At 38.6% G+C, this 26,502-nt stretch overlaps 1 protein-coding gene across 1 annotated transcript in view; it reads right to left on the bottom strand.

The window, feature by feature from the left end:
• Positions 1 to 2,576: 2,576 nt before the first annotated feature.
• The window catches only part of LOC103027885 (cadherin-2), a 230,153-nt gene continuing 206,227 nt past the window's right edge, over positions 2,577 to 26,502 (bottom strand). Inside the window, exons 13-16 of the mRNA XM_049482738.1 lie at positions 26,035 to 26,268; positions 24,800 to 24,939; positions 18,688 to 18,852; positions 2,577 to 4,394 (exon numbers count right to left, since the gene is read on the bottom strand). Of these exons, the coding sequence (XP_049338695.1) occupies positions 4,188 to 4,394; positions 18,688 to 18,852; positions 24,800 to 24,939; positions 26,035 to 26,268 (746 nt within the window). The 3' untranslated portion in view covers positions 2,577 to 4,187. The remainder of the gene's footprint in view (positions 4,395 to 18,687; positions 18,853 to 24,799; positions 24,940 to 26,034; positions 26,269 to 26,502) is intronic.

Here is a 26,502-nt window from a genome sequence, read left to right as displayed (position 1 = left end):
AAAGCTCTGAATCTGTTGCTATAAGGTTTGTGATGGTCATTCTCTAGTCCTTGGCAGCAACAACTGCAATCCAGATTTGAGATAAGTAGCAATAAGTCTTTCATATCTCTGTGAATTCATTTTTGCCCACTATTCCTTGCAGAATTGTTTTATTCAGCCATATTAGAACATCTTGTTTAAGGTTGGTGTTCAGAGGTGGACTTGTTTATGTGTTTTGGGTCATTGTCCTGCTGCAGAACCCAAGTATGCTTGAGCATGAGGTCACAAACAGATGGCCAGACATTCTCCATAAGTCCATGACACTACCACCACCATGTTTGAGTTTCAGTATGATGTTATTTTTTCATGTAATTATGGGTTTTTTTTATTATATTTCCTCAATATTTCCCCTTATTATCATTAAGATGTGAGATTGGCCTTTGTGTTGTTTTCGGTCAGCAGTTTTTTGCATTGGATCATTGAAATCATTAATACTGACCTTAACTGAGGCGAGTGAGACCTGCAGTTCTTAAGTTGTTGTTCTTAGTTCTTTTCTACCTCCTGGATGAGTTGTCCATGCCCTTTTGGAGTCATTTTGGTAGGCCAGTCACTCCTGGAAAGCTTTGTTCCTGTTCCATGTTTTTTTTTTTCCTTTCTTTAATATTATCTCCTCCCAAATCATTAGAAATGACTTGTAAACTTTTTCCAGACTAATAGATGTGAATAACATTGTTTTTAATTTTCTATTTCATCAGATTGGGGCATAATGTGTTGCTTTTAGATTTTTTTTTCTGCTTTATGTTGCCAGACAGGTTCTGTTTAAATTATTGCTTAATTCTACAGGTTTGGCCGTAGTCAGCAAAGATAAAACAAAAGAAATCTATAAAAAGGGCAAATACTTGTTCACTAGGCACTGTACCTTTTCTACAGTATGAAAGAATAGAGCTATAGTGACTGTAGAAACAAGAAAATGGTCATTATATTTTGACGGGAATGTGTACAAGTAATATTGTATTCTATCAAAGTGATGTACCTCTCAAATCCCCAAAACCTCTTTTGCAAAAGCGCTCCAGCATCATTACTCAAATGGGTTTGTACCTTTTGTCTTTTATCATCGGCCGGTCTAAGATCTAAGAACAGACCGAATCCTCCCGTGAGTCAGTGGCTTGAGTGGAACATGCTGTGACCGAGAGACTCTGAAGTAGAGGAGTTTCCATCAGGAGTGCTTCTGGGGCTGAGTCATAGACCAAAATGTGAAAAGGAGGAAGATGGCCTGAGCTCTTTGGGGAAAATTTACCTCGAGTGCTGTCTACAAACATAAAACAGCAAAAAAAAAACAGCACAACCTTTTCTTAGAATGCTAAGAGAACATGTTGACTGATCTTATTGAGAAGAAAATTGCATTTTCGCCCATTTATTCCACTGTTTTTGAGTATGGAGGACATTAAATGGATCATTAATGGATGTACTGAAGAGCATTTAATGAAGGGCAAGTTGCAGTAAAGGACGAACTTCTGTAGCTTCTGGAAACACAAAAATGTTACTTTTCCAGTCTAATTCTGATGCTAAAAGACTGACAATAAGTTAAAGCGTATTGAAATCATTAGTGAGTGAGATTAGTGCAATGTGAGTTTTGGGTTCTTTTATTGATTAAATTTATCCAACATCGGCCACAGCATTAGAAATGTATCAAGGGTAGAATATGACCTGAGCTCTTAGGGGAAAATTTACCTCGAGTGCTGTCTACAAACATAAAACAGCAAAAAAAAAAACAGCACAACCTTTTCTTAGAATGCTGAGAGAACATGTTGACTGATCTTATTGAGATGAAAATTGCATTTTCGCCCATTTATTCCACTGTTTTTGAGTATGGAGGACATTAAATAGATCATTAATGGATGTACTGAAGAGCATTTAATGAAGGGCAAGTTGTAGTAAAGGACAAACTTCTGTAGCTTCTGGAAATGTTACTGTTGCAGTCCAATTCTGATGCTACAAAACAGCACAACCTTTTCTCAGAATGCTAGAAGAACATGTTGACTGATCTTACTGAGTAAAATGTAGCATTTTCCCCCATTTTTTCCACTGTTTTTGAGTATGGAGGACATCAAATAGATCATTAATGGATGTATTAAAGAGCATTTAATGAAGGAAACATGGAAATGTTACTTTTCTAGTCTAATTCTGATGCTAAAAGGCTTAAAAAGAGTAAAAGCTTACTGAATCATTGGTTAGTGAGACTAATGCAATTTGAGATTTGGGTTCTTTTATGCTGTAAAAACAACAGGATTTAAATTAACCAACATTAGCCACAGAATTAGAAATGTATCAAGGTTGGGTCAAAAAAGGTCTAGTGGACTAAGACCCAGTAAGTAGACTGGTTTGAATCCCAGATCATGCTGCTTGGCATCAGCAGCCGGAGTCCGAGAGAACACATTTGGCCATGCCCTCTCTGGGTCTTCCTTCTTCATATGAACATAGATTGGATAATTTGGATATTTTCCAAATTGTGAAAGAAAAGGTGGTCAATGTACCAAGTGGCCAGGAGTCATGAAATGGGAAGCACAAAGTGAGGAAACAACAACAACAACAAAACATTTAGCTCCAAAATTACCATATTTATTCAGATGGTTGGGGTCAGAGATGAATCATTTGAATTCCAGTACATAAGATTATCCACAAAAGCGCCTGTCTGAAACCTATCCCTGCTTTAAAGCTGACGGTCATACGGTCATTAGTGCCTACGATGGTCAAAGATGAACGAGTACCCACCCCTTTGAAACCCCGCCCCTCGCCCTTTTTGGTACAAATTCAAACATTTGTGCTGACAATGTCACTTTTTTCTCTCTTTTTTTGTTGTTTTTGTCGTTTTATGGAGTAACATTGGTTTTGTTTTTTTTTTTGTTTATTTATTTATTAATTTTTTTACAAAAAAAAAATCTTGTACCCTCTACATGTTCATGTTTCACATCAGCTGATTTTAGTGTTATGTAGTTTACGTAAAGAAATTTTGGAAAGGAGTTTCGCATTTTTTTTTTTCGTCGTCGTCGTCGTGAAAAGATAAAAACATGCAAAAAAAATTTGTAGCCCAAATTATACATTTACAAGTTCTCTAAACCGTTTGCACTTCTTTGTCGACTACATCCAAAGAAAAAGGAGAAAGAAAATAGAAATAAAAATAATAAAACATTATTATGTACACACATTGTTTTTTCTTTCTTTTTTTTTTTTACAGTAGAGTAAAAACCGAGGGCATCAGATGGTGACTAAGGCAAATGAAGTGTACATGAATGAGAACGAAAAGGAAACGGCTGCTGCCTTTCTTTCTTTCTTTCTTTTTTTTTGTCGGTTTTGTAAAATGTTACACCACTTCAGAAAGAAAACTAAAACATATTCTTCTATAAAAGTATCGTTTATGACCTCCCTTTGTCTGCAACCAGCTGCATAAGTAATTTTTTGTCTCATTTTTTTTGTGGAAAAAGGTCTAAAATTCTAATGTACTGTACAGTGACGCCGTCAACTGGCGCGTCCTACGTAAGGTAGGCGCCTTCGGTTTTCTTCTTCATCTCTTCATAATTCAATTAAATTATCGTTATCAACAAACAGCAGTTGGTAACCAGGAAAAAGAAAGCGTGATGAAGCGTATCAGAGATTAACATACTTCCTCATGTCTTGAAATCACTCCAAATGTCAGTACCATTAAAGCCTTGAACATAAAACTAATCATTCAGATCCAAAAAATGTACAAAAAGGCACATTAAATCCCAGTGCTTCTGTACTGTAAAATTCAAGTGTAACTGAGCGCTTTATCGTAGCCTACCGATACAATCCAAAAACAGTGACAGTCCACCAATCTCCCCTCCAACTCTCCCAGTCTCCTCCTCGGAAAACCAGTCCACCGCCAGTGCCGAAAGCCTTCAACAAGCATATATATATGCCTACACTACAACATTAAGCCTAGGGTTTTTTTTTTTTTTTGTAGATTTTTCTTGAACTTTTTCTGGTTTGTAATTATAATACACTTTTTTTGTTTTCTGCTATCTCCGTTGTCGTTCAGTCTCAGTTCTCAGGGGGAAAATCGGTTGCCAGAAGCTGTTGTTCGTCTGTCAAACAGAGGGGAAAAAGCCAGGTGTGTTTTCTTTCCCTCTTCTCTCGCTCCTCGCTGGCCTCCACCGCCGCCGCCACTGCCAACGCCGCCGGTGCCCGCCTCACTCGTCCGTGCCTCCGTACATGTCGGCGAGTTTGCGGAAGCGCGGCCCCCAGTCGTTGAGGTAATCGTAGTCCTGGTCTCCGCCGCTGCTGGACGAGTTGATGGAGCTGAGCGAGCCGGCCGTGGAGCCGCTGCCCTCGTAGTCGAACACCAGCAGAGAGTCGTACGGCGGAGCCGTGGGGTCGTTATCAGCTGCCTTCAGACCCTGAAAGTAGAGGAGACAAAAATTAGTAGCCTGTTAGGATAGATAGAAAAAAAACAATAATACAATAATAAACAATAATACAATAATCTCAGAAAGAATTTGCAGAAGTTGCAGTCTTGCAAATAGTGACCCTGCAAGATCCACAGTCTTTGCAAAATCTTAAAACATGTGACTAAAAAGTCTAAGATTTTTCTATTAAAAGTTCTTTTTTTATTATCTTTTCAAGGTTGTCCAGTGTATGTTAGCATCAGGTAACCCAGTATCTATACTTCTTTACTTGACTCCTCTGTGAATTCTATTCAATTGACCAGGTGGTATGGGTAGGGTATGGACCCATCATAACCCTGACCTGAAAGAAGCAAGTCTATAAAGCCACACTAGCTCAGCAACACTACAGAGGAAAAGACTGTCTGAGAGGAAGACTGGAGTGGAAATCTGGAGTCTGCAGACTAAAGAACCCTCATTTCTTCAAGCAATTCTCCCAGCAAATATCCACCTAAAGCAGGCTAATCCTGAGTTTAGGGTTAGCAGGATATTTTGTTGCTTTTGCTGACGTTCACACTCACGCCGAGTACAATCAGAAGCATGTGTGGATGCGGTGGTTTAAAGCGAGTGTGTAGGACGTGGTGCTGGGAGTGGACAGGTCAGCAGGAGGCCACTCTGTGCTTTCTTACTGAGCGGGGATAATGCCGAGCTTTGATGAGAACATTGCGCTAGAGAGGGGGATTCTCAAACGCTGCGCTTCTCAGACATTCATCCACGTAAAATTACATCTGCATCCACGGCTGTTACTCGCCCAATATGAATTTTAAACAGGTATGTATTTCACGAATAGACAAAAATGGTCAAGATGATAAGTCGCCATTTTTTTTTCTTTTAAATTGCGGACACAGGCGAAAGACTGATGTTTCAGAGGCCAGCCAGTGCACTTCTTTTCAAAAGAGACGCATATAAAAAGCCACAGAAAGGTTTAAATGGACACACACACACACATTCACATCAGAGCTTTGATTCTGCTCTCATCTGCTTCACTACTCTTTAAAGAAAAGAGAGCTCAGACATAGGCTAATGGCTGCCTATTATAGTCCTCTCGTTAGCCTGCTCTAAAATCTGCCCGCGGCTGGCGCTATGACTAAATGCACAAATGGACAGCTCATCCTCACAATCCTCCAGCCCTGCATACACTGCTGGGTCAGCCTGACACCCTACTGCCAGAGCTGGGCTGGAGTCGAGTGGACTGCTGCCAGCAGATCTGGGATTCAGTTCCAAAAAAAGAGTCCATTCTTATATTCCAGGCATTGGGCAAATGAGTGGTTGCAGTGGCATAGTGGCGAACACCACTACTTGCCAGTGAGCTACCCAATCATGTAGGAGACTGGGGTTCAATTCCCAATCTGGCTGACTATGCCGCGTTGTAACATTAAGAGTCCTTGGGCAAGACTACTAAGACTATGTTGACCCACCTTTGTAAGAGGAAGAAACTTAAATGCCATTAATGACATGAGGTGCCACTAGAAAGTTCTGGACATAATGATCATTCAGAAACGATCAGAATGATCAAATATTAAGGGGGTCAGCAATTGCCTGACTTCACCGAATGCTGAGAAAGTGATTGAGGCTAGCTGACTGACTACTGGCCATTTAAGGACATAGAACGTAGTAAAATGTAGTACTCTGGATGTTCTTACAATGGTTTTATAAAAAAAAAAAATGCTCTGGAAACTTGTATCCATGTTTCAATTTTTGTTATTTTGGAAAATTACTTTTTGTAACAGAATAAAAAACAGATAAACAAAAGAAAGAAAAATGTAGAGACTATAAAACAAACAATAAATGCTACACAGAGGGTCAGAGCTAAACAGAAAGAAGGAAAACATGGGGTTTAAGTAGAGTTGAGAAAACAAGGAACACCTGTGTCAGATAATGAGGGGGCGGGGTAACAAACAAGACACTGGTGGAAACAATGATGACAAGGCCGGGTTGAGGTGGAGACAAGACAGGAACAGAAAGGACCATAAAAAGAGACATAAAATAAGACAAATTAGCTAAGATTTAACATATTCCCATAGGTTTTCAGAATGTTCATTGAACATTATTCAAGAAACTTTTTTAAAACGTTGCTTAACTTTCTCTGTTGGCTGAGTAAACAGGCAAGCACAATAGGCTTTTGGGTTAATTTCGTTATATATTTTTTTGTGGGTCATTATCTGTCTGAACTGTGGCGTTCCACCCTAACAATTTTGTCAATTTGATTGAATCTAAACATACTTTTAAGCTTTTTAAATTTTAGAATTCATCCTTCTGATTCTATCAGCAGCCAAATCATTAATAAACACCAGGGAGTCGAATCCACTGACAGAAGTCATACATGCCCACGCTGTAATACTCCCTCCACCATGTTTGAAAGACTGAAAGGGTATTCTTTCCAATACAACATTTCAGTGCTTACTAAGGTTGAAACTACATTGAATTAAGTTTTACTATATTTTGATATATGAATATATGAATAGTCAATGCTCATATTGCAATGTTGTTTCAATGTATTACTTTTTAATATACAGCTACAAATGATGTATGTTCCCTTTTCATTTTACATTGGACACTCTTAAAAATATGGTTCTATGAGGGTTTAGTAAAGACATTGGTTATATATAGAACCATCCACACTTGTAGCAAAAACATTTGTAGCAAAAAAAGCTTCATTAGATTGAACCAGACGTAAACATCTGGGCCACAGTGCCAGCATTAAAACTGCTAAGCTAGTCAATTTAAAAGGCTAACCTGGCTAAATAATCTTGTTCCAGGACGTTTGAATGGTTTCTAGTAATCAAGCAGAGGTTTGTTCTTTAAAAAAAAGGATCTCTGCATTTCCTTAAGAACATGCAGGCATCTCTTAACTGTAGACTTTGACAATGATTCACCTTCTCAAGATCTCCTCCACAGTGTTCTTCACCTGAATAAATATTGTGAGAAGGTTTTCTTCACCAAAGAAAGAATTCTGCAATCATCCCCCATGACTTAAACATGGAATTTACAATTCAACAGCTCTACCCGACACCCTCCTGCCAGTGTGGGGTTAGCCTAAAATCCTACTGCCCATGCTGGGTTAGCCTAGCAGCCTGCTGTCAGTATTAGAGGCCCATTTCCAGCTCTGGCTTAGCGATCGTCTGCCAGAGTGGGATTAGCCTAGTGCTCTGGATTTTTCAGCTGGGGGTACACGGACAAAGTAAGTCAAGAAATGTTGCTAGAAATGTACGTCTACAAGCATTACTACTTCTCAGCAGAAAGATACAAGGGACATTCCAGGATTTTGGTACATTTCCTGTCCGACCACTTTCAAAAATTTCAAATGTATGTATCCAAAATATCTAAATGACTATTTTTTTTTGTGAAAAATGTACTTGTTATAAGACAAACTGTAAAATATGGTGGAAAAATAAGGTCCTTAGATATTATTCAAAAGACCGAATACCCTTTGAACTACCTCAAAAAATGGCCGTTTTCTCTTGTCCCACTCATTGGGTGACCAACTCCTTTGGCAAATTTAACAATTAAAATAAGCTCTAAATAAATGACTTTCTCTTGTATATTGTTGAAATGCATCTCCTTTACTTATAAAAACAACTTCTTTAGTCTACGTTGCTTTGCATGTTACAGTTTTTATGCTATTAATTTGTGTCCCACAACATGCGCGCAACCATGTTACCATAAGGAATAATTTTACCTGGCAGAGAAAGAGTTAAAAATATTTAAAGTCTACTGGCACAAAGGAAGTGACATCACAAGGACATTTTCTGCCCACATGGCAAGACCAAGGGTAAGTGCTCTAACAGTTTTCAAGTTTTTTTTTCCAAATATGTTTGTCCAAGTTGTGTGTGTCACTCAGTGAACTCAACCCTGTTACTCAAATTGTAAGACTAATAATGAGTAGAGTCAAAATTTACTTTATATACTTATATAACCATGTTTGTCCTTGATCTTCTATACATAGCTGAATTTTACAGTTAGCATCTGTTCCTGGGGTAAACCACAACTTAGCCTAGATTTGCAACCCTGTTACTCACAACCCTGTTACTGTAAGTTAACAAATATATTGCATAATCTAATTTAAAAAAAACTGCTTTGATACCTGAGCTTGACAAATCAAACTTTTTGATAGTCTATTACCTGTATTTAATAAATATATGACTAAAAATGATCAAATTGAAGATCAAATTTTCAGGTGACCACCCCTGAAATGTACCAAAATCCTGGAATGTCCCACAATCAAACGAAGAACTGAGATAAAAAGACTCAATTTAGCCCTGAGAGTCCTGAGTATAAGGATATATCATGGGAAAGCAGAATGTACATTGATTATGAAGTGATACCTCACAGTTTACAAGTGTAATCTGTGAGCTGCTATCTTGTGAGTAAGTAATTTTTCCACTCAACTACTAGAACTTCTGCTTTTGACTCGCACTCATTGTGTCCTAGTCTTGGTCTGAATTAAACTCAACTTCTTAAAGTCTTGGTCATGACTCGGACTCAGTGTGTCCTTGTCTTCTTCTTGACTCAGGCTTGACTACTAAAAGTCTTGGTCTTGACCACTTAAGAGACCGCTTCAGTTTCTGAAATCGTTTCTCTGATTTTGCTATTTATAGGTATAGGATTGAGTAAAAATAACAATGTTGGTTATTCTATAAACTACAGACAACATTTCTCCCAAATTTAGAACATTTATTTGCAGAAAATGAGAAATGGCTGAAATAACGAAAAAGATGCAGAACTTTCAGACCTCAAATAATACAAAGAAAACGAGTTCATGTTCATAAAGTTTTAAGAGTTCAGAAATCAATATTTGGTGGAATAACCCTGGTTTTTAGTCACAGCTTTCATGCGTCTCGGCATGTTCTCCTCCACCAGTCTTACACACTGCTTTTGGATAACTTTATGCTGCAAAAATTCAAGCAGTTCAGTTTGGTTTGATGGCTTGTGATCATCTATCTTCCTCTTGATTATATTCCAGAGGTTTTCAATTTTTCAACAAAAAAAAAAAAAAACAAACAAAAAAAAACCTCATCATTTTTAAGTGGTTGATTATTCTTTTTTTTCCAGAGCTATATGTGTTCTGATATTATTCTTGACTCAAACTCAACTAGTGGGACTGGAAAAACTCTACACTGCAAGATATATATGTATCTTAATACAATCAGAGGACAAAATAACAAACACAATTAGCGGATTTCTGCATGCAGAACCTGAACCTGAAGATTCTCTAAAGACTGTATAACAGCAGCTTTAATTATGTATGATAATGAGCAATATGCTCTTTCTCTCTACACCGAGGGGTGAAGTACATTAGCCTATATAGCCGTGCTTCACCTTATCACTCAGAGAATGTTGGTACAGAGTAGGAGCGCTACTTTAGCGGTGATTAAGTGCCTGTATTGTTATGGAGTGTGTACAGCAACCTTGAGTGTGAGAGAGGTGATATATAAATAAAACTTCTCTTATTATTTCACAATTACTGAAAATAACCTTCACACTGTGTCAGTTTATTGCCAAGCAGACTGAGGCAAAAAGAAAATGATATTTTTTTTCTTGATCCGCATTATTTGCAGCTAAGCAATTGCAGGAATGAACCGCAAAGCTGAAATTTAATTAAAAATGTATGGAAGCATAGGGATTTATCCAGCTCCTGCCGACCTTCCAATTAATAAAATAAATAATATACAAACCAGCCAGTAACACACTTACCAGAGCCATGTCTGTCTCTACTAACCTCTAAATCAATACATAAAATAGAAATTTATAAATTAACAAATAAAAAACAGAGCCACGACAGTCACTACTAAACTCAAAATTAAATAAAATAATAATAATAATAAAAAAAAAACAAATTACAAACCAGTAAAAAATTACATAAATACTAAAAATGTATTAAAGCATGGGGATTCATTCAGCTCCTGCTGACCTTCCAATTAAATAAATAAAATTTATTAAAATAAATTATATATAAAAATTATTTAAATAAATGGAAGAACTTGAAGCAGAGGGATTTATTCAACCCCTGCTGACCTTCCAATCAAACAAATGAATAATTAATATACGGACTGGCTAGTATCATTCAAAACTGCAGCTCGAAAAAAAAAAATACCTTCTGACCTCCTAACAAAATACATGTATAAATAGAACAAAATTAAATTAAATTAATCAATAAATAAATGATTCATTACATCAAATAACAAACAAATATACTAAAATGAAGTAAAGTAAAGTAAAAAATAAAAGGTAAAATAAAATAAATAAGATACAAACTAGTTCACTGTCCATCCAAACCTCAAATAAATAAATTAAAATTAAAAGAAATAAAATAACTTAAAATGTATTGAAGTATATGGATTAAACTAACCCCTGCTGACCATCCAATTAAATAAATGTAAAAATTATATACAAACTATTTATGTAGTAGTAGGCAGTACTAGTTTAAAATGAAGTAAATTAATGAACAAATAAATAAATAAAATGGAATCAAATTTGAATAAATATACTAAACTAAAATGAGAAAAAAAAGATACTAACAAACTAGTTAGAGGATCAGCATTATAATAAAGCATTTGGATTTATCCAAACTCCTGCTTTACCTTCTATTAAATAAAAGAATAAATGATATACAAACTGGCTAGCCCTAAAAAAATAAATACTTATATAAAAGAACAAAATAAAGTAAAATTAAATAAATGAATATAAAAATAAATACATAAATAAAATGGGAGTGAATAATACAAATATATTTGAATAAATATACTAAAATAAATAATAAATAAATAAGATACAAACAAACTAGTTGAGGATCAGAGCTCTGGCATCCCTCCGAACAAAAGAAGTTATATTTCTGGAATTATTCATCGGGTATTTCATGTGGAGCGGTAGGTGCTTTAGTCTCCCGCTCTAATTACGCGCCCGGACCCGGCCTGGCCGAGCTGCTGGGCTGCTCCTTTCATCCCGGGCCGTGGGCCGTGAAGCGGCTGAGGAGGACGGGTGGAGGCGGCGGATGGAGGAGGGGGCGCTGTAATTGGAAACGGGCCTCCATGCTGGGCGGGTAATGAGAAAGTGGCCGGCGCGACATTCGCAAAGCAGCGGACGTTCCCCCGGACCCGAGAGCGGCCGAGAAGAGAGAGGCTTTTCCACGGTAAAGAGCGCTCCCCACTTCAAAGCAGCCGGAGAACAAGATAAATAAGCTCCCGTCTAACTGAGCCAAGGCCGCCTGCACCAGCTGGGCGAGGAGGCCGAGAAAATTAAACAAGCTGTCCCTACAGGGGCCTCTCCAACATGCTGCAGGAGAGAGGGGGGCTTTAAATAAAGACGAGCGCAGACTCGTCTCACCCCAGTGAGGGAGCGGAGGCAAAGGAGCAAACCTGGTGAAGACTGCAAAATTACATCCTCAGGTGAGCGGCTGGCGTCCCTTCAGTTTCTTGCTTTAACCCTTCGAATGGTCGGGAGCCGCTGGGTGAAGTTTCTCACAGATGTAACAAGTCTGGGAAATTAATCAGCACATAACTGGGAAAGTTGAGGTTTCATTGCTTTAAAAATGTCTGATTACACACTGGGTCCCACTGCCCAACAAAAAGACATTACACTACATTGACACTGCTCCGTCGCATCAACGCACATGATTGCACTGCCCCCTCCAACTGGTCGCATGTGGGCTTTATAAAGGCATTCCCTGCGTCATCCAATTAAATCTTTAATGAATTAAATTTAATAAATGGGAAATGCTTTTATACAAGCTATTATTATTTCCTATAAACTAATAAATATAAATATGTATTTAGAAATATAAATGTTTGATTGAGCAGCATATAGGCTAACAATAGCAAACATTTCCAATTAAATTACATGCTAATATTTTAAAAACCCACCAGAAACCCCAACTGTCTCTGCAGTCTTTATGATAAAGAGCAAGGATTTAAGGTAAAGGACAGGGAAACCTGAAACTTCTTTTCTATGCTTGAAATGTTTTCATGCACTGTGCTGAAGACAGGTATCAGGCAAACACGTGCTCTCTGATTGGATATACGCATCAGGATTCATTTGCATAAAGTTCCCCTCGGCTCAACGGCTCAAATTTTCATCGCATCGCATCCCCCAGACCCATGATGCACTGCGCGACTGCGTCTGACCGAGGTGGAGGTGCTTCCTATTGAAAATTAAAGGGATACGTCGCTGTGCGTTTTCGTGATGGAGCAATTTAAATGCAGCGTAATGCCTGAATCTAGCACGATCTAGTCAAACTGCCTGCGCCGACTCAAATTTTCAGTGTTGTTAGCGTCAGAGGTCTGTGTAGTTTGACATAGTCAAAGAGCAGCAATTTGACGTCAACGCCGTGTGACAAAAAAAAAAAAAAACGTTTTAAAGTGTTCTGTAATCACAATCATTGACAAAGTAATCAATTATGTCACATATACTGTATGTGAATGATTACAATGTGCTCTGATTTGTCACTGGGTTTAACCAAACCACAAAAAGGGCATAAAAGTGCTTCGGCCTATAAAAAACTTTCAAATGCTGCTTTTTGGGTAGTGTACCTCTTGGTGAGAGATCACTGACTGGAAGATACAGTGAGCATAAATGGACTGAGAGAAGCAGGATGGGTAGCCACCGTTACATTTGTTTGCACTTGTCTTCTACAGACTGCGTTCATATAGTCTTTAGTGATGTATTCATTCGTTTTGGGGTCTGCCGATGGTCGGATACTGCTCACACTCAAACAGCAAGTTTCCCAGGAATGTCCCCAGATTTTCTTTAACCGCTAAGCAGACATTTGTGGGACCAGCTGGGGTGCCAGCTTCAGCAACCTACAAATGTACAACATGATCTACAGGCCCAGCTGCAACATCTGTTGGTTAAAGTGCTGCAACAGGATGCTGTACAGAACCTGTATACCTCCACCATGCCCAACCGTATCTCATCTTCCAGGCTAGAGCCGACTTAGCAGGGTAATAGAGCCTTCTTTCTATTGTACAGTTTTTCCTCGTACACTCATCCTTTCTTCTAAAAATCGGGCACTCGGATTAAACCCCTGGATTAGGCTTTGAAACTGTCTGTTCTTTCTCTTTTTGACTCCTCCAAAAGGTGAAGTAGCAAGGGTGAGTGAACAACCGGTAAATACAAAGAAAAAAAAAACTCTTACTGGTGTGTACAGAGGCTGAAAAATCACGTCCGAATATTTTATTTTGTGTTGTTTATTCGCATCACATTTTGTACAGAACTGCCTTCCATCTGCCATGCATTTTTTATACCGTATGCAGTTTTTCAGTGCTCTCTCCATGTTCTGACAACATCAATGATGATATACACTACCTCACATATATTTAGAAACCTGTACGATGACACAATTTATCATAATAAAGAGAAAGATAACAATATACTGTCATATTGCCCATCCCTGGTTCTACTCTTACCCTACTGGATAAATAAATATATAAATAAATAAATAAATAATAGTAGAGCGTCTGGCTCCAGTCTGAAAGTCCCCGGTAGTGGAAAAAAAAAAGTAAGATGAAGAGGAGCACTAAAATTAGCCGAGCTTAGAAAGAGGAAATGTAAACTTGTCTCTAGGCCTCGCGCACAAGACATAAAACTGCAAGAGACAGGAAGGGAAAAAAAAAACAAGCTTTCCTCTCAACGCAAGAGGAGAGGAGTGAATAAACAAACTCTACTCCCCTACCGCTCGCCTTTCTCCTGCTCAAACTCAAAAGAGAGAAGTGAGTTTGATGTGTTCAGACAGAGAGGAGAAAAAGGAGCAAAAAAGGAAGATTCACTGAATACAACAGTTGGTCACCCTTGGTAGGTATATGTGCAGGACATTCTGGAGCCACACTTGTTGCCTTTCATGGCATTTTTCAGCAGGATAATGCTCGTCCACACACAGCAAGGGATTCCCAGAATTGTCTCAACTAGACTGCAACACTTCTTTGGATTAATCGGCAATCGAGCATTTATGGAAAAAGCTGGCCAACCTGCTTTGGAATCTGTGAGTGTGCAGGATCTACAGGCTCAGCTGCAACATCACTCTAGACATAGCAAAAAAAAAAAGGTTTCTCGTATCACAAAAGGAAAGGAGTGAACAAACAAACTCCATTGCCCTAGCTCTCATCTTTTTCATGCTACTAAAAAAGAGAACTAACTTTGAGGGCCCAATCGTACGCCCTGTGCAAGGCACGTTACAATGGGTCATTGCTATCTTACACACCAGCAACAGTCTATTTTCACGCCTTGCGCTCACGCTGTTAAAATAGTGTCGGAGTTTAGGAATAAATCTACACTGATGGATGTTGGATGTTGCAACAGGATGCTGTACAGAACCTGTATACCTCCACCATGCCCAACCGTATCTCATCTTCCGCCAACATCCATCAGTGTAGATTTATTCCTAAACTCCGACACTATTTTAACAGCGTGAGCGCAAGGCGTGAAAATAGACTGTTGCTGGTGTGTAACACCAGCAACAGTCTATTTGTATGTATAAAATGAATGTATATATATATATATATATATATACATATGCAGGGGTTAGACAAAAAAACTGAAACACCTGGTTTTAGACCACAATAACTGATTGTGGTGACGGACAGTTCTAGTGGAAACAGGAGTTGAGGGGCACATTGAAATCTGCCGTGATTTGAGCAGCCGTGGTTTTATGTTTTTTTGGATACAATCTGGGTTAGCACCCGAACATCCCTTTCAGACAGCTTCCTCTTACAGCGTCCACAGTTAATCCTGTTGGATGTGGTTGGTCCTTCTTGGTGGTGTGCTGACATTACCCTGGATACCGTGGCTCTTGATACATCACAAAGACTTGCTGTCTTGGTCACAGATGCTCCAGCAAGACGTGCACCAACAACTTGTCCTCTTTTGAACTCTGGTATGTCACACATAATGTTGTGTGCATTGCAATATTTTGAGTAAAACTGTGCTCTTACCCTGCTAATTGAACCTTCACACTCTGCTCTTACTGGTGCAATAATGTGCAATTAATGAAGATTGAACACCAGACTGCTCCAATTTAGCCATGAAACCTCCCACACTAAAATGACAGGTGTTTCAGTTTCATTCTCCAACCCCTGTACATATCGTATGCAGAAGATCCTGCAGCTACATGTGTTGCTTCCAATGGAAGGACTCCCAACTGACCTTTTTTCAGCAGGATAATGCTCACCCACACAGAACAAGGGTTTCTCAGGCCCAGGTTTGACATCGGTAGGCAAATGAAATATGAGCCAACAAAGCACTAAAATTAGCCGCGCTTAGAAAGAGAAAATGCAAACTTGTCTCTAGGCCCCGAACACTACAAATAAAGACTGAGAGATAGAAAGAGAGAGGAAGGAAAACAAGCTTTCCTCTTTCCTCCGCAAGAGGAGAGGAGTGAATAAACAAACTCCACTCCCCTATCGCTCGTCTTTCTCCCGCTCATAAAAGAGAGAATTAACATTGATGCTTCCAGACAGAGAGAAGAGAGAGAGAGAGAGAGAGAGAGAGAGAGAGAGAGAGAGAGAGAGAGAGGAGAAAAAAAAGAAGGAGAAGGAAAAGGAAGATGCTGCAAACATGTTGACTGTGCCAGGAATGATGGGATCACTTCAATGACTCAATGTGAAGAAACCTCAAAACCCTTTTTTGGTGCACGCTGAGAATTACACACTTCTCTTTATTCTGAATTCTCTATGGCTACATGTGTGTGTTTCTGTGTGTGTGTGTAGTTGTGTGAATGTGTGTATAAGTGTGTGTTTGTGGGGTAGTCTTTCTGTATAAAGCTCTAGACTTGCTTCACTCGTTTCCAGGAGATTAAACAGTAATCTGTATTCTGTATTAAAAATAACGCAAGACTTTTTGTGTGTGTTAAATTAGAGAAAAATACACTGACATGAAAAGTTATAGGGAAACAATATGTAAAGAGATCATTTAGGGTTACTTCAGGGGATGGCTTGGCTTGGGAATGACCCACAAACATGTATAAGTTGTGAGGTGTTATCTTGTGAGTGAATACATAGGAGTGAATACATAGGATGTAACTACCCAACTAATACAGGGTTCTCGCACTTTTTAATTTAAAAAGTCAGATTTAATGCTTTTTATAACCTTTTTTAAGACCCAAAAATCTTAGTTCTCCCCCCGGTAACATAGCTAACTCGCAGCTAACATTAGTATGTTAGATAGCTCACTGCTAATCTTTGTTTTCTCCCCGGTAACATAGCTAACTCGTCGCTAACATTAGTATGTTAGCTAGCTCACTGTGTATCTTAGTTTCCCCCCCGGCAACGTAGCTAACTCGCCGCTAACATTAGCATGTTAGCTAGCTCTCAGCTAATCTTATTTCTCCCCCCGGTAACGTAGCTAACTCACCGCTAATCTTAGTTCTCCCCCCAGTAACGTAGCTAGCTCACTGTGTATCTTAGTTTCCCCCCCGGCAACGTAGCTAACTCACCGCTAACATTAGTATGTTAGCTAGCTCTCCGCTAATCTTAGTTCTCCCCCCGGTAACGTAGCTAACTCACCGCTAATCTTAGTTCTCCCCCCAGTAACGTAGCTAACTCACCGCTAACATTAGTATGTTAGATAGCTCACTGTGAATCTTACTTGTCTCCCTGGTAATTCAGCTAACTCGCCGCTAATGTTAGTATGTTAGCTAGCTCACTGCTAACGTTACTTCTCTCACCAGTAATGTTAACTTAGCTAACTTGTTGCTAAAGTTAGCATTAAATGCACCATCTGAAAATGAAATACCTAAAGCAAATCTACAGTAAATTTCAGACAATTTTAGACATTTTAAGACTTTTTAAGGACCCTGTAATAGAAAATGCTATATGAACGTTTAGCCAACGTTTAAATTGAAATGGTTCCACAAAGGTTAGCCTGTAACATTATAGAAATAATGTTCCAGGAACTTTCTAAAATCCTGTGACATAATAATAGTTTGCATCATAACATTATTAGAACAATCTCAAATAAGAACAAAAAGTTCTCAGGTAAACAAATACTAACATTATGAAAATGTTAAAAGTAAAATTCCCAAAACAAAAATAAAAAAAAACACTGACAAAAGTGACGTTGCAGCAACGGTACCAGAATGTCCAGAGGAACATCCAGAAAACTTGACAGAATATAAACATTATAGGAACATTAACATTAACATAAAGGTTGCCTGGGTAGAGAATTGTCACAGTGACACAATTAAGGAAAAAACTTTTTCAGATTTTATATACTGATTTACTCACTGCCCTTTTTTTTGCTTAAGCCCGTGCACTGTGTACTGCTTGTACTGTTTTTTGGCCTGATTTGGTGCACCACTTTTGGATTGCCCTTTTCTTAATAAACTCACTGTATTTTTTGCACTTTTGGTTCGTTCACCCAGTCTTCTCCCATAAAGATTTCTGGGACAGTTGGGGAGGGAAAGAATTTCACTTGCCTAAGCAGTTCTCTAGTCTGTATCTCACATAGTTGGTCTGCAGAAGTATTTTCCACTATTAGCCTGGTTCTTTTTCTTTCTCTGACCTGAAGATCTGAAGCAATGACCTCTTTTTTCCACTGAAGTGCCAAATGGTTAAGTTTTGCACAGTTCTAGATCAAATAGACCAGTTGTGGTTTCTTTTTTTCATTTGCTGCACTGCTAACCCACGAGCAAGATGTTCAAAACATAGTTGTGCATAATAATCAAATGCAAACTGGATGTTTTCCCATTGGCAACCAGCCTACAGCAGCATTAGCATAGAAGGTATGGGCCTTATTCCCTACCTCACTACTACAGTGTTAGCACATCAGTTACAGGCCTAGTCCCCACATCACTACTACAGTGTTAGCATGGCCCAGCTTGCCAATCAGCAGATCCCTATATCAAGTCCTGAGCTCAGAATTGACACCAGCTTGAGAAACATCCATCAAAATCTGAACTCATAAACAGTGCCAGTCAAAGGTTTGAGCACACCTTTTCTTTATTCAATGTGTTTTCTTTCTTTCTTTCTTTCTCTCTTTCTTTCTTCCTCTCTTTTTTCTTTCTTTATTTTTTTTACATTGTAAATGTAATGTGCTACGTGATTCCATATGTGTTCCTTAACTGTTTTCTTGTCTTTAATATTCATCTACAATGTAGAAATTCACGGATTCAGAATGTGTGTTTGTACTGTGTTACACAATACCGGGTATTTTTGGGGTACAGGAGAAATTGTAAAAATCATATTTTTGGCCCTGTTTTACGATGGCTTCAAGCTACAATGTGCTCTGCTGAGTGTGTGAAGCTCTGCTGAGTGTGTGTTACCTCATTAATGAAATCTCCGATGTCTCCAGGGTGCGGTGCGGCTGATCTGACTGGGTACTGCGGCTCTGGGTGCAGCGGTCTCTCGTCCAGCCGTCTGATCCCCACAGGCTTCACCGAGTCCGGCTCCAGAGTGTCCGGCTGCTGCAGCTGACTCAGGTCATAATCCTGAACACACACACACACACAGCAGACAGGCATGAGAAACAATCAGTGAGGTGGGCCTTTTAAAAAACACATATTATAGACCCACAAGCTACTGTACTGTATTTCAATACAGAGAGCAGACTCTACAATACAGCAGCAGGACTAAGACCAGCACACACACACACACACACACACACACACACACACACACAAACACACACCACAGGTTCCTATAAATAAACTGCACTTTACTAAATATAGCTGCACTCTGCTGAAGGACTTCCGCCCCAAACCTCAGGAACTCAGTGAACTACTAAGAAACCAGTGGATGAGGGGAACACTACTGGTGAGGGGAAAATTCCTCTTTATTAGACCAGAGGAAACACAGAACTTTACACAAGCAACAGACAAACAGACAACATCAGAATGAAAGTTTGATGGATGGATGATTGATGGACAAACAGAGAGATGAGAGAATAAACTGACAAAGAGGCAGACAAACAGGCATGCTGGCACATATATGGATGCTTGGGTGACTGTATGTATGGATGGACAGACGGGCAGATACATAGGTGGATGGATAAAATGATGGGCAGACAGAGATATAGACAGCAAGTAGATGGATGGATGAATGAATGAATGAATGAATTATTTTAATTAATTAATGAACTGACAAAACACACTGGCACATATGTGGATGCATGGGTGAATGTATGGATGGATGGACAGACGGACAGATAGATACATAGGTGGATGGATAGAATGATGGGCAGACAGAGACAGACAGGCTAGAAGGTGAACGAATGAATGAATGAATGAATGAATGAATTAATTAATGAATTAATTAATATGTTGGTGAATAGATGAACACATAAAGAGACAGACAAATAAACCTGCCAAATAGAATTAAATGAAAGAATGGATGGACAGACAAATTGAGCAACAGACAGATGGACAGATAGAAAGAAAGATTGGAGAATGGAAAGACTGATAGACAGAGAGATAGACAGACCAGAAGATGAATGAATTAATGGATGAATTAATTAATTGACAAAGAGACAGACAAACACTGACACAGATGGATGGATGGATGGATGGATGGATAAATGATTGATACAGAGACAAACAAACAGACACACTGACCAATATGGATGGATGGATGGAAGGATGGATGGATGGAGGAGAGTCAAAGAAACAGAGGAACCAGTAGATGAATGGATGGATAGTTTAATGAAGACAGACAGATGGACAGATAGATTAAGCAACAGACAGAGAGACAGACAGACAGATGGATGGACAGGTGGATGGATGGATCGATGCAGAGACAGAGACAGATAGATGGTTTGATTGATGATTTGACAGACACATGGATGAAAAAAACGATTGATGAATTGACGGACAGACAAACAGACAGACACACAGATGGATAGACTGATGGATGGACACATTTCCACTTTCTGTCCCATGACTTCTGGCATGTCAGCGTATAATCTACAAATGAGATTAGAGTGTGACAAGATAAAAGACTGTAAGCAAACTCTGCTGTTCAAGATAAAGTCTGACCTCTTGTAAAGCTTATCTCTGGAAACACTTAAACTATCAGACTCTAACTGACAGACAGACAGACAGACACACAGACAGACAGACAGATGTGTAAGGTTAGCGCTAGGCTAACAGTCCAAAAGGTGATCCGTGCTGCTCTCGGCTAATCGTGCTTTAGGCTCAAAGCTCTTCATAAAGCCACTCTAATCCTATTAACATCACCCTGGCAACCACGCTGCCGTACCGGTTCACCGCCGCGTCACCGGGGTCCGCTGAGGACCCGTGCGGCGCCGGGCATTCTGGGATAGCAGAGCGTGCAGGAGTCATTTTAGTGACTCAGCAGGGCTTTAATGAGAGGAGGTGCAATTAATTCAGCTGAATGAGATTCAGTCATTCACACCAGCACACTTCAGCAGGACTGCCCTCCTAAAAAACTGCTGATACAACAAACACACACACACACACACACACACACCACATACACACACACACACACACACACACACACACACTTATTAGGGAAAAAATAGAGATGTGTTTGGCCTTTAAGTTTCAATAAATAGTTTGTTGGTTTGTGACTTATTTCTTTCTCAGTCTTCCTATGACACTGCAGAAAAATAATATACTGTAAATATAATCTGTCTAAATCAGCGTTATGCAGTAATTTCTACCTTAAAATATTTACCTTATAATATTTAGAACCATGTTGATGCTCCACTGACAGTAATGTAAGCGAGAATAGCAGGAATCCTGCTACAACACTATATACACACAATGATATTTTTGTATCTCTCAGCTTGTCCAGAAAAGCATGTGTACTAGTGGTGTAAGCAAAGGCTGAGTGTTAGGGCATTTTTTACATATGAAATCTGAGTTAGTTGTGGTGCACACTACAGGCTATCTCCCTACCCCAAACTTTTACTGGATGGTTGCCAATTTGGCAAATTGCCTTTCCAGGTGTTGTACTAAATTCTGCGTAACAGAATCCGACTTCCTTTTAGAGCAGGTGCATCATGCAGCAGAATGAATGTAAGAATCTAAGTCCCAGATATTCCTATTTTCTGTTTATATATAAGGATTACCGTATTTTTTGGACTATACGGCACACAAGATCAATGAACATACATAAGGTGCACCAGATTATAAGGCACGGTAAGAAACAATATTAAGGATGCCTACATCAACAGTGTCGCCATGTTTCCTTTCTAATGGTGAAGCTGGGGGAAGTGCCTAAGTAAACAAAACTGTAATTCTCAAAAAAAAAAAAAAACATTATTTTCTTTCAAAGTCGAGAAAAAAACGAGTGCTGGATGTTAGTCTACTCAGATTTCTCTCCTGAAAGCTCTTTATTTGGGTGAGTAAAGTGCTTCAATTTCTTTACAGTAAGCTTAGTTTTTCAATACTTTGTGTAAGGGGGAGTTTTCAGTGAAGTTTCTCCAGCACTAAGGCTGGATGCAGCAGTATTAGCATTAGCCGCTAACCACAGTGCAAGCAGGACGTAAATGTCGCCCGACAGCACTAGACTGAGGAACCCTGAGTAAACACGCAGACTAAAGTCTCATATACTTACCTCTGAATGGCGAAAGAGTTAACGCTGCTGTTAGCGGCTAATGCTAATGTTGCTGCACCAAGCCACTCAGCGGAGTGGCTTTACTGCTCTTTAATACCTAATTTGGTAGAATTCATACATAGCGCGCACTAGATTATAAAGCACACTGTCGATTTTTGTGAAAATGTAAGGATTTTAGGTGCTTTTTATAGTCCGAAAAATTTGAGTAATCTACAGTTACATGAAATACAGTAATCACCAGCATAATCTGTTGTACCCATACTGTTATATGGTGCAAGTGCATGTGAAGGGGAGTCAGATATTGACAAACCATTTTTTTTTTGTTGTTGAAAAAGCTGAACATTTGGACCCAAACAAAACAGGTGAGAAAACTTCAAGTAATTCAACCTGATAAATAATCGAATCCATAACTTAAAAAGCATGATCCAATCCGAACCATGCTTTTTGTTATAGATTACACCAGTAACATGCATAGCTATACATGAGGGGGTGCTTAAAGTGCAATTTGTATATCACGATAATGGTGTAAAAGTGAATTAAACTCTACTGCAACTCTAGGGAAGATCAGGGTCAATAAATACTAAAATACTGAATATTCCTGCAACTTGATGTATTTATTTATTTATTTAATTATTTATTTTTTCTTATTTTTTTGCCCGCCACCACCCTCCCTCTTCGGAGGACCAATTTAACTTTATTGTTTATCAGTGTTTATACAACGTTTTTTGGTACTGTGGGTATTGTGAGAAAAAAAAAAAAAAAAAAAAAAATATATATATATATATATATATATATAATAGAATAAATAATAATAATAATAATAATAATAATAATAATAATAATAATAATAATAATAATAGAAAAAAGGGAAAAAAATAATAATAACAATAATAATAACAAATATATATATATATATATGATAAAAAATAAGAAGTGGGGGATAGTGGAGAAAAGGGGGAATAGAAAAAAAAATCAATACATAGAAAAAAGAGAATTAATAATAAAGGAGAGGGGAAGAGAGAGAAAAAAAACAAATTATAGCAAACAAGACACAAATATTAGGAAACAACAACAAATAGATCTGAATATTTACAGAAAAAGAATGGAGAAAATAGAAAAGGAAGATATATGCATATATATTTTTTTCTTGTTTGATGTTAAGTGGTAATAGATAGATAGAGAAACTTAAATTAAAATAGATTAAACTAATTGAAATAATTTAAAACTGTCCTGTATCCTGTATGTACAAGGTGTATAAAAATGAACACACACACACCCACACACACCCACACACATACACACACACACACACACACACACACACACACACACACACACACACACTGCCTCGTCCCTACGCCGCCTCTCTGCGCTCCTGCTGTCCAGCAGTAGATTAGGGTGTAAGCAGGCTGGACCGGAGGACAGCTGAGCCCCGAGTGCTCTCTCCAAATCAGCTCTGAATCTGCACAGCGGCGTCTGGATAAATCTGATCTACACCACAGCGCTGATCTGTTTACTGACCACAGTGTTCCTCCACATCGCTGATTTCTGCTCATCCTTAACTACCACAATAAACAAGCTTTTAGAACAGAGAGAGAGAGAACGAGATTTACTGAGCGAAGTATGTGAAAGACGTAGAGAAAGAACCAAAAAGTTTTTGAAAAACTGAAAAAAAAAGAGAAAGAGAGAGAGAGAAAGAAAAAGAACACAAGACAGAGAGTTTTTCTCTGTTCCCTGTCCAGTAAAACCAACACACTCACACACACCTGTGCATCGCTCCGGCAAACAGACAAACACTCAATAAACAAAGCTGATCAAACCGTGGAAAACCTTTTAGTGTTTTAGCAAAGTTCCCATTTACCTGCACAGTTCTCAAATCACTCAACTGTGTGTGTTTACGAGTGTGTGGGTGTGCGTGTGTGTGTGTGTGTTCGTGTGTGTGTGTGTGTGTGCATGCAGATGTTCCAAATCATTCGACTCAGTAGAGAAGAAAGCTCCCAGGTAACACAGCTATTAGAGTAAACATCATTACACACCATCTTACAGCTACACACACCGGCTCAGCTCAGATACTGTTAGAGAGTCAGACAGATAGACAGACAGACAGACAGATAGATATGGAGGCAGATAGATCGATATGTAGTCAGACAGACAGGCAGGCAGAAAGGCAGAAAAGTACACAGGCAGACTATCTATCTATCTATCTATCTATCTATCTATCTATCTATCTATCTATCTATCTATCTATCTATCTATCTATCTATCTACAGCTCTACAAAAAAAATAAGAGACCACTTATAAATTATGAGTTTCTTGATTTTACCAAATTGAAATCCCCTGGAATATAATCAAGAGGAACATAAATGATTACTCACAAGCCATCAAACCAAACTGAACTGCTTCAATTTTGTCAGCAGGAGTAAAGGCATAAAGTTATCCAAAAGCAGTGTGTAAGACTGGTGGAGGAAAACATGCCAAGATGCATGAAAACTGTGATTAAAAACCATTTTAAATTTTAACATCAGTAATAGCTGTACCTCCTTCCTCAAACACGCCCCCAACTGAAAACAAGGCTCAGACCTGCTGGGGGTCTTTGATTGCTTGTTATTTGATTGATTGATTGATTGATTGATTGATTGATTCACCAGTAGGCTGATTGAGTGTTTGTTTGTGTTTGTGAGTGTGTTTGTGCACTTGCATGAATTAAAAAAGAGGACATATCTGAGACTACATCTGTACAACTGGGGACAAAAACACTAGTCCTTATTTTCTATGCAGGTATGTATGTGTATTTAATGTGTTTGTGTGTATGTATTTATGTATTTAGTGTGTTTGTTTGTGATTGTGTGTGTGTACCTGGTCTTCCTCTCCTCCTCCCTCCTCGTCGTATTTGAGGATGTTGTCCCGGACGTCGTCCTCTGGGTCGATCAGAAGCTGTTTGGCCTGACGCTCCTTATCCCTCCTCTTCATCCACATTACAAACAACAGCACCAGGACTGGAGAGAGAGAGAGAGAGAGAGAGAGAGAGAGAGAGAGAGAGAGAGAGAGAGAGAGAGAGAGAGAGAGAGAGAGAGAGAGAGAGAGAGAGAGAGAGAAGATGATGGAGGTGGATAGAAAGTTGAAGCAGAGATGATTATCTTTTCCAATTTCATTATCATTTTTTTGGGTGTGTTTTGTCAACATATATAAGAAGGTCATGCAGGAACGTGTTCAGGATGAAGAAGTGTGTACAGTGCTCTTATATGAGGCTGTCTCACTGACTGCAGAGCTCTGCTCTTTGCACAATTACAAACATTGCACTTTAAAAACTTGTACATTAATTAAACCAAAAAGCATACATAATAACACTTTACATATGAGATAAAACTTAACCAAATGAGAAAAAGCTATACTAATAAGTGACTGAGGCTTTATATAATGTAATCAAATATTGATTCAGTGTTCCATATTTTTAATTCATCAAACCTTTAAACTGATTAATGATTAGAATAATGATCCTAAAGAGGTGTCTGTTGCCAGTAATTTAAAAAGTGTTTAATTTGTTTAATTGAGTTTGTGGCATGCCACAGGGTTCTATTTTAGGGACTTTGGAGGTGATGTTAGATACGGTAGTGGGCCTACAAAAAAGTTTAAATGTTAAATGTTAAAAAAGAGCTATAGTACCAATCAAAAGTTTGGACACACCTTAAATTCAGTGTTTTTTTCATTATACTAAAGTCATCCAAACTATGAAGAAAAACATGCAATTATTTAGTAAACAAAAAAGTGTTAAATTAATCAGAATAAGTTTAGTATTTTTGTTTTTTTCTTTCTTAGATGACAGCATTCCACATCTTGGCACATCTCAGATAGCTTTATGAGGTAGAGCGCCATTAATACACCCTTAATCTGTATTAAACTGCTGACCCACTAAAAGACATGTGAACATAACAATGTTCTGCAATGAAAACATATAAAACATACAGTGACATAAAATAAAATATATAAATAAATATTTTAGAAAAGCATAATCTCTGGCGTGTTGTCATATGCTGTGGCCAGCTGATCAGGCCTATCTGCTCTTAATCTCTTTATGTGCTTTATCCACTTACTGAGGAGGATGATGATGCAGAGCAGGATGGCGATGATGGCACCCGTGCCCAGTCCAGCCGCTATAGCACGCTCATGCTCGGTGCAGTCTCCGTTCTGATCGCAGTGGCACACCTTCAGCCTCAGGTAGGACATGTTGGACATGGGTAGGTTGCCTGAATCTGTGATGACGATGGGGATTTTGTAGATACCCCTCTCCAGAAAACCGATCCTCAGACTAAGCTGAGCGTGATCACCTGCAAGAGAGGATTGTGGGAGTTGTAGTGTGTTTGCAGGGTTCATTATGTCTAAGTATAGTGTGTATATAACCACAGTCCTTGTTGACTTTACATTTCATTATGTATGTCCCAAACCTAACCTTAATCTCAACCCACATCCAAAATCTTATTCATCCATTCAGTCTAGTGTGATCTACTGTTTGGCTGAAATTATATGATTCAATCCATACATTTATTCATCCATCCACCAAT

This window comes from Astyanax mexicanus, chromosome 8, assembly GCF_023375975.1.
Source record: "Astyanax mexicanus isolate ESR-SI-001 chromosome 8, AstMex3_surface, whole genome shotgun sequence".
In the NCBI taxonomy this organism is placed as follows: Eukaryota; Metazoa; Chordata; class Actinopteri; order Characiformes; family Acestrorhamphidae; genus Astyanax; species Astyanax mexicanus.
Note: the sequence above shows the minus strand (reverse complement) of the source record. Positions and strands in the feature narration are given on the sequence as shown.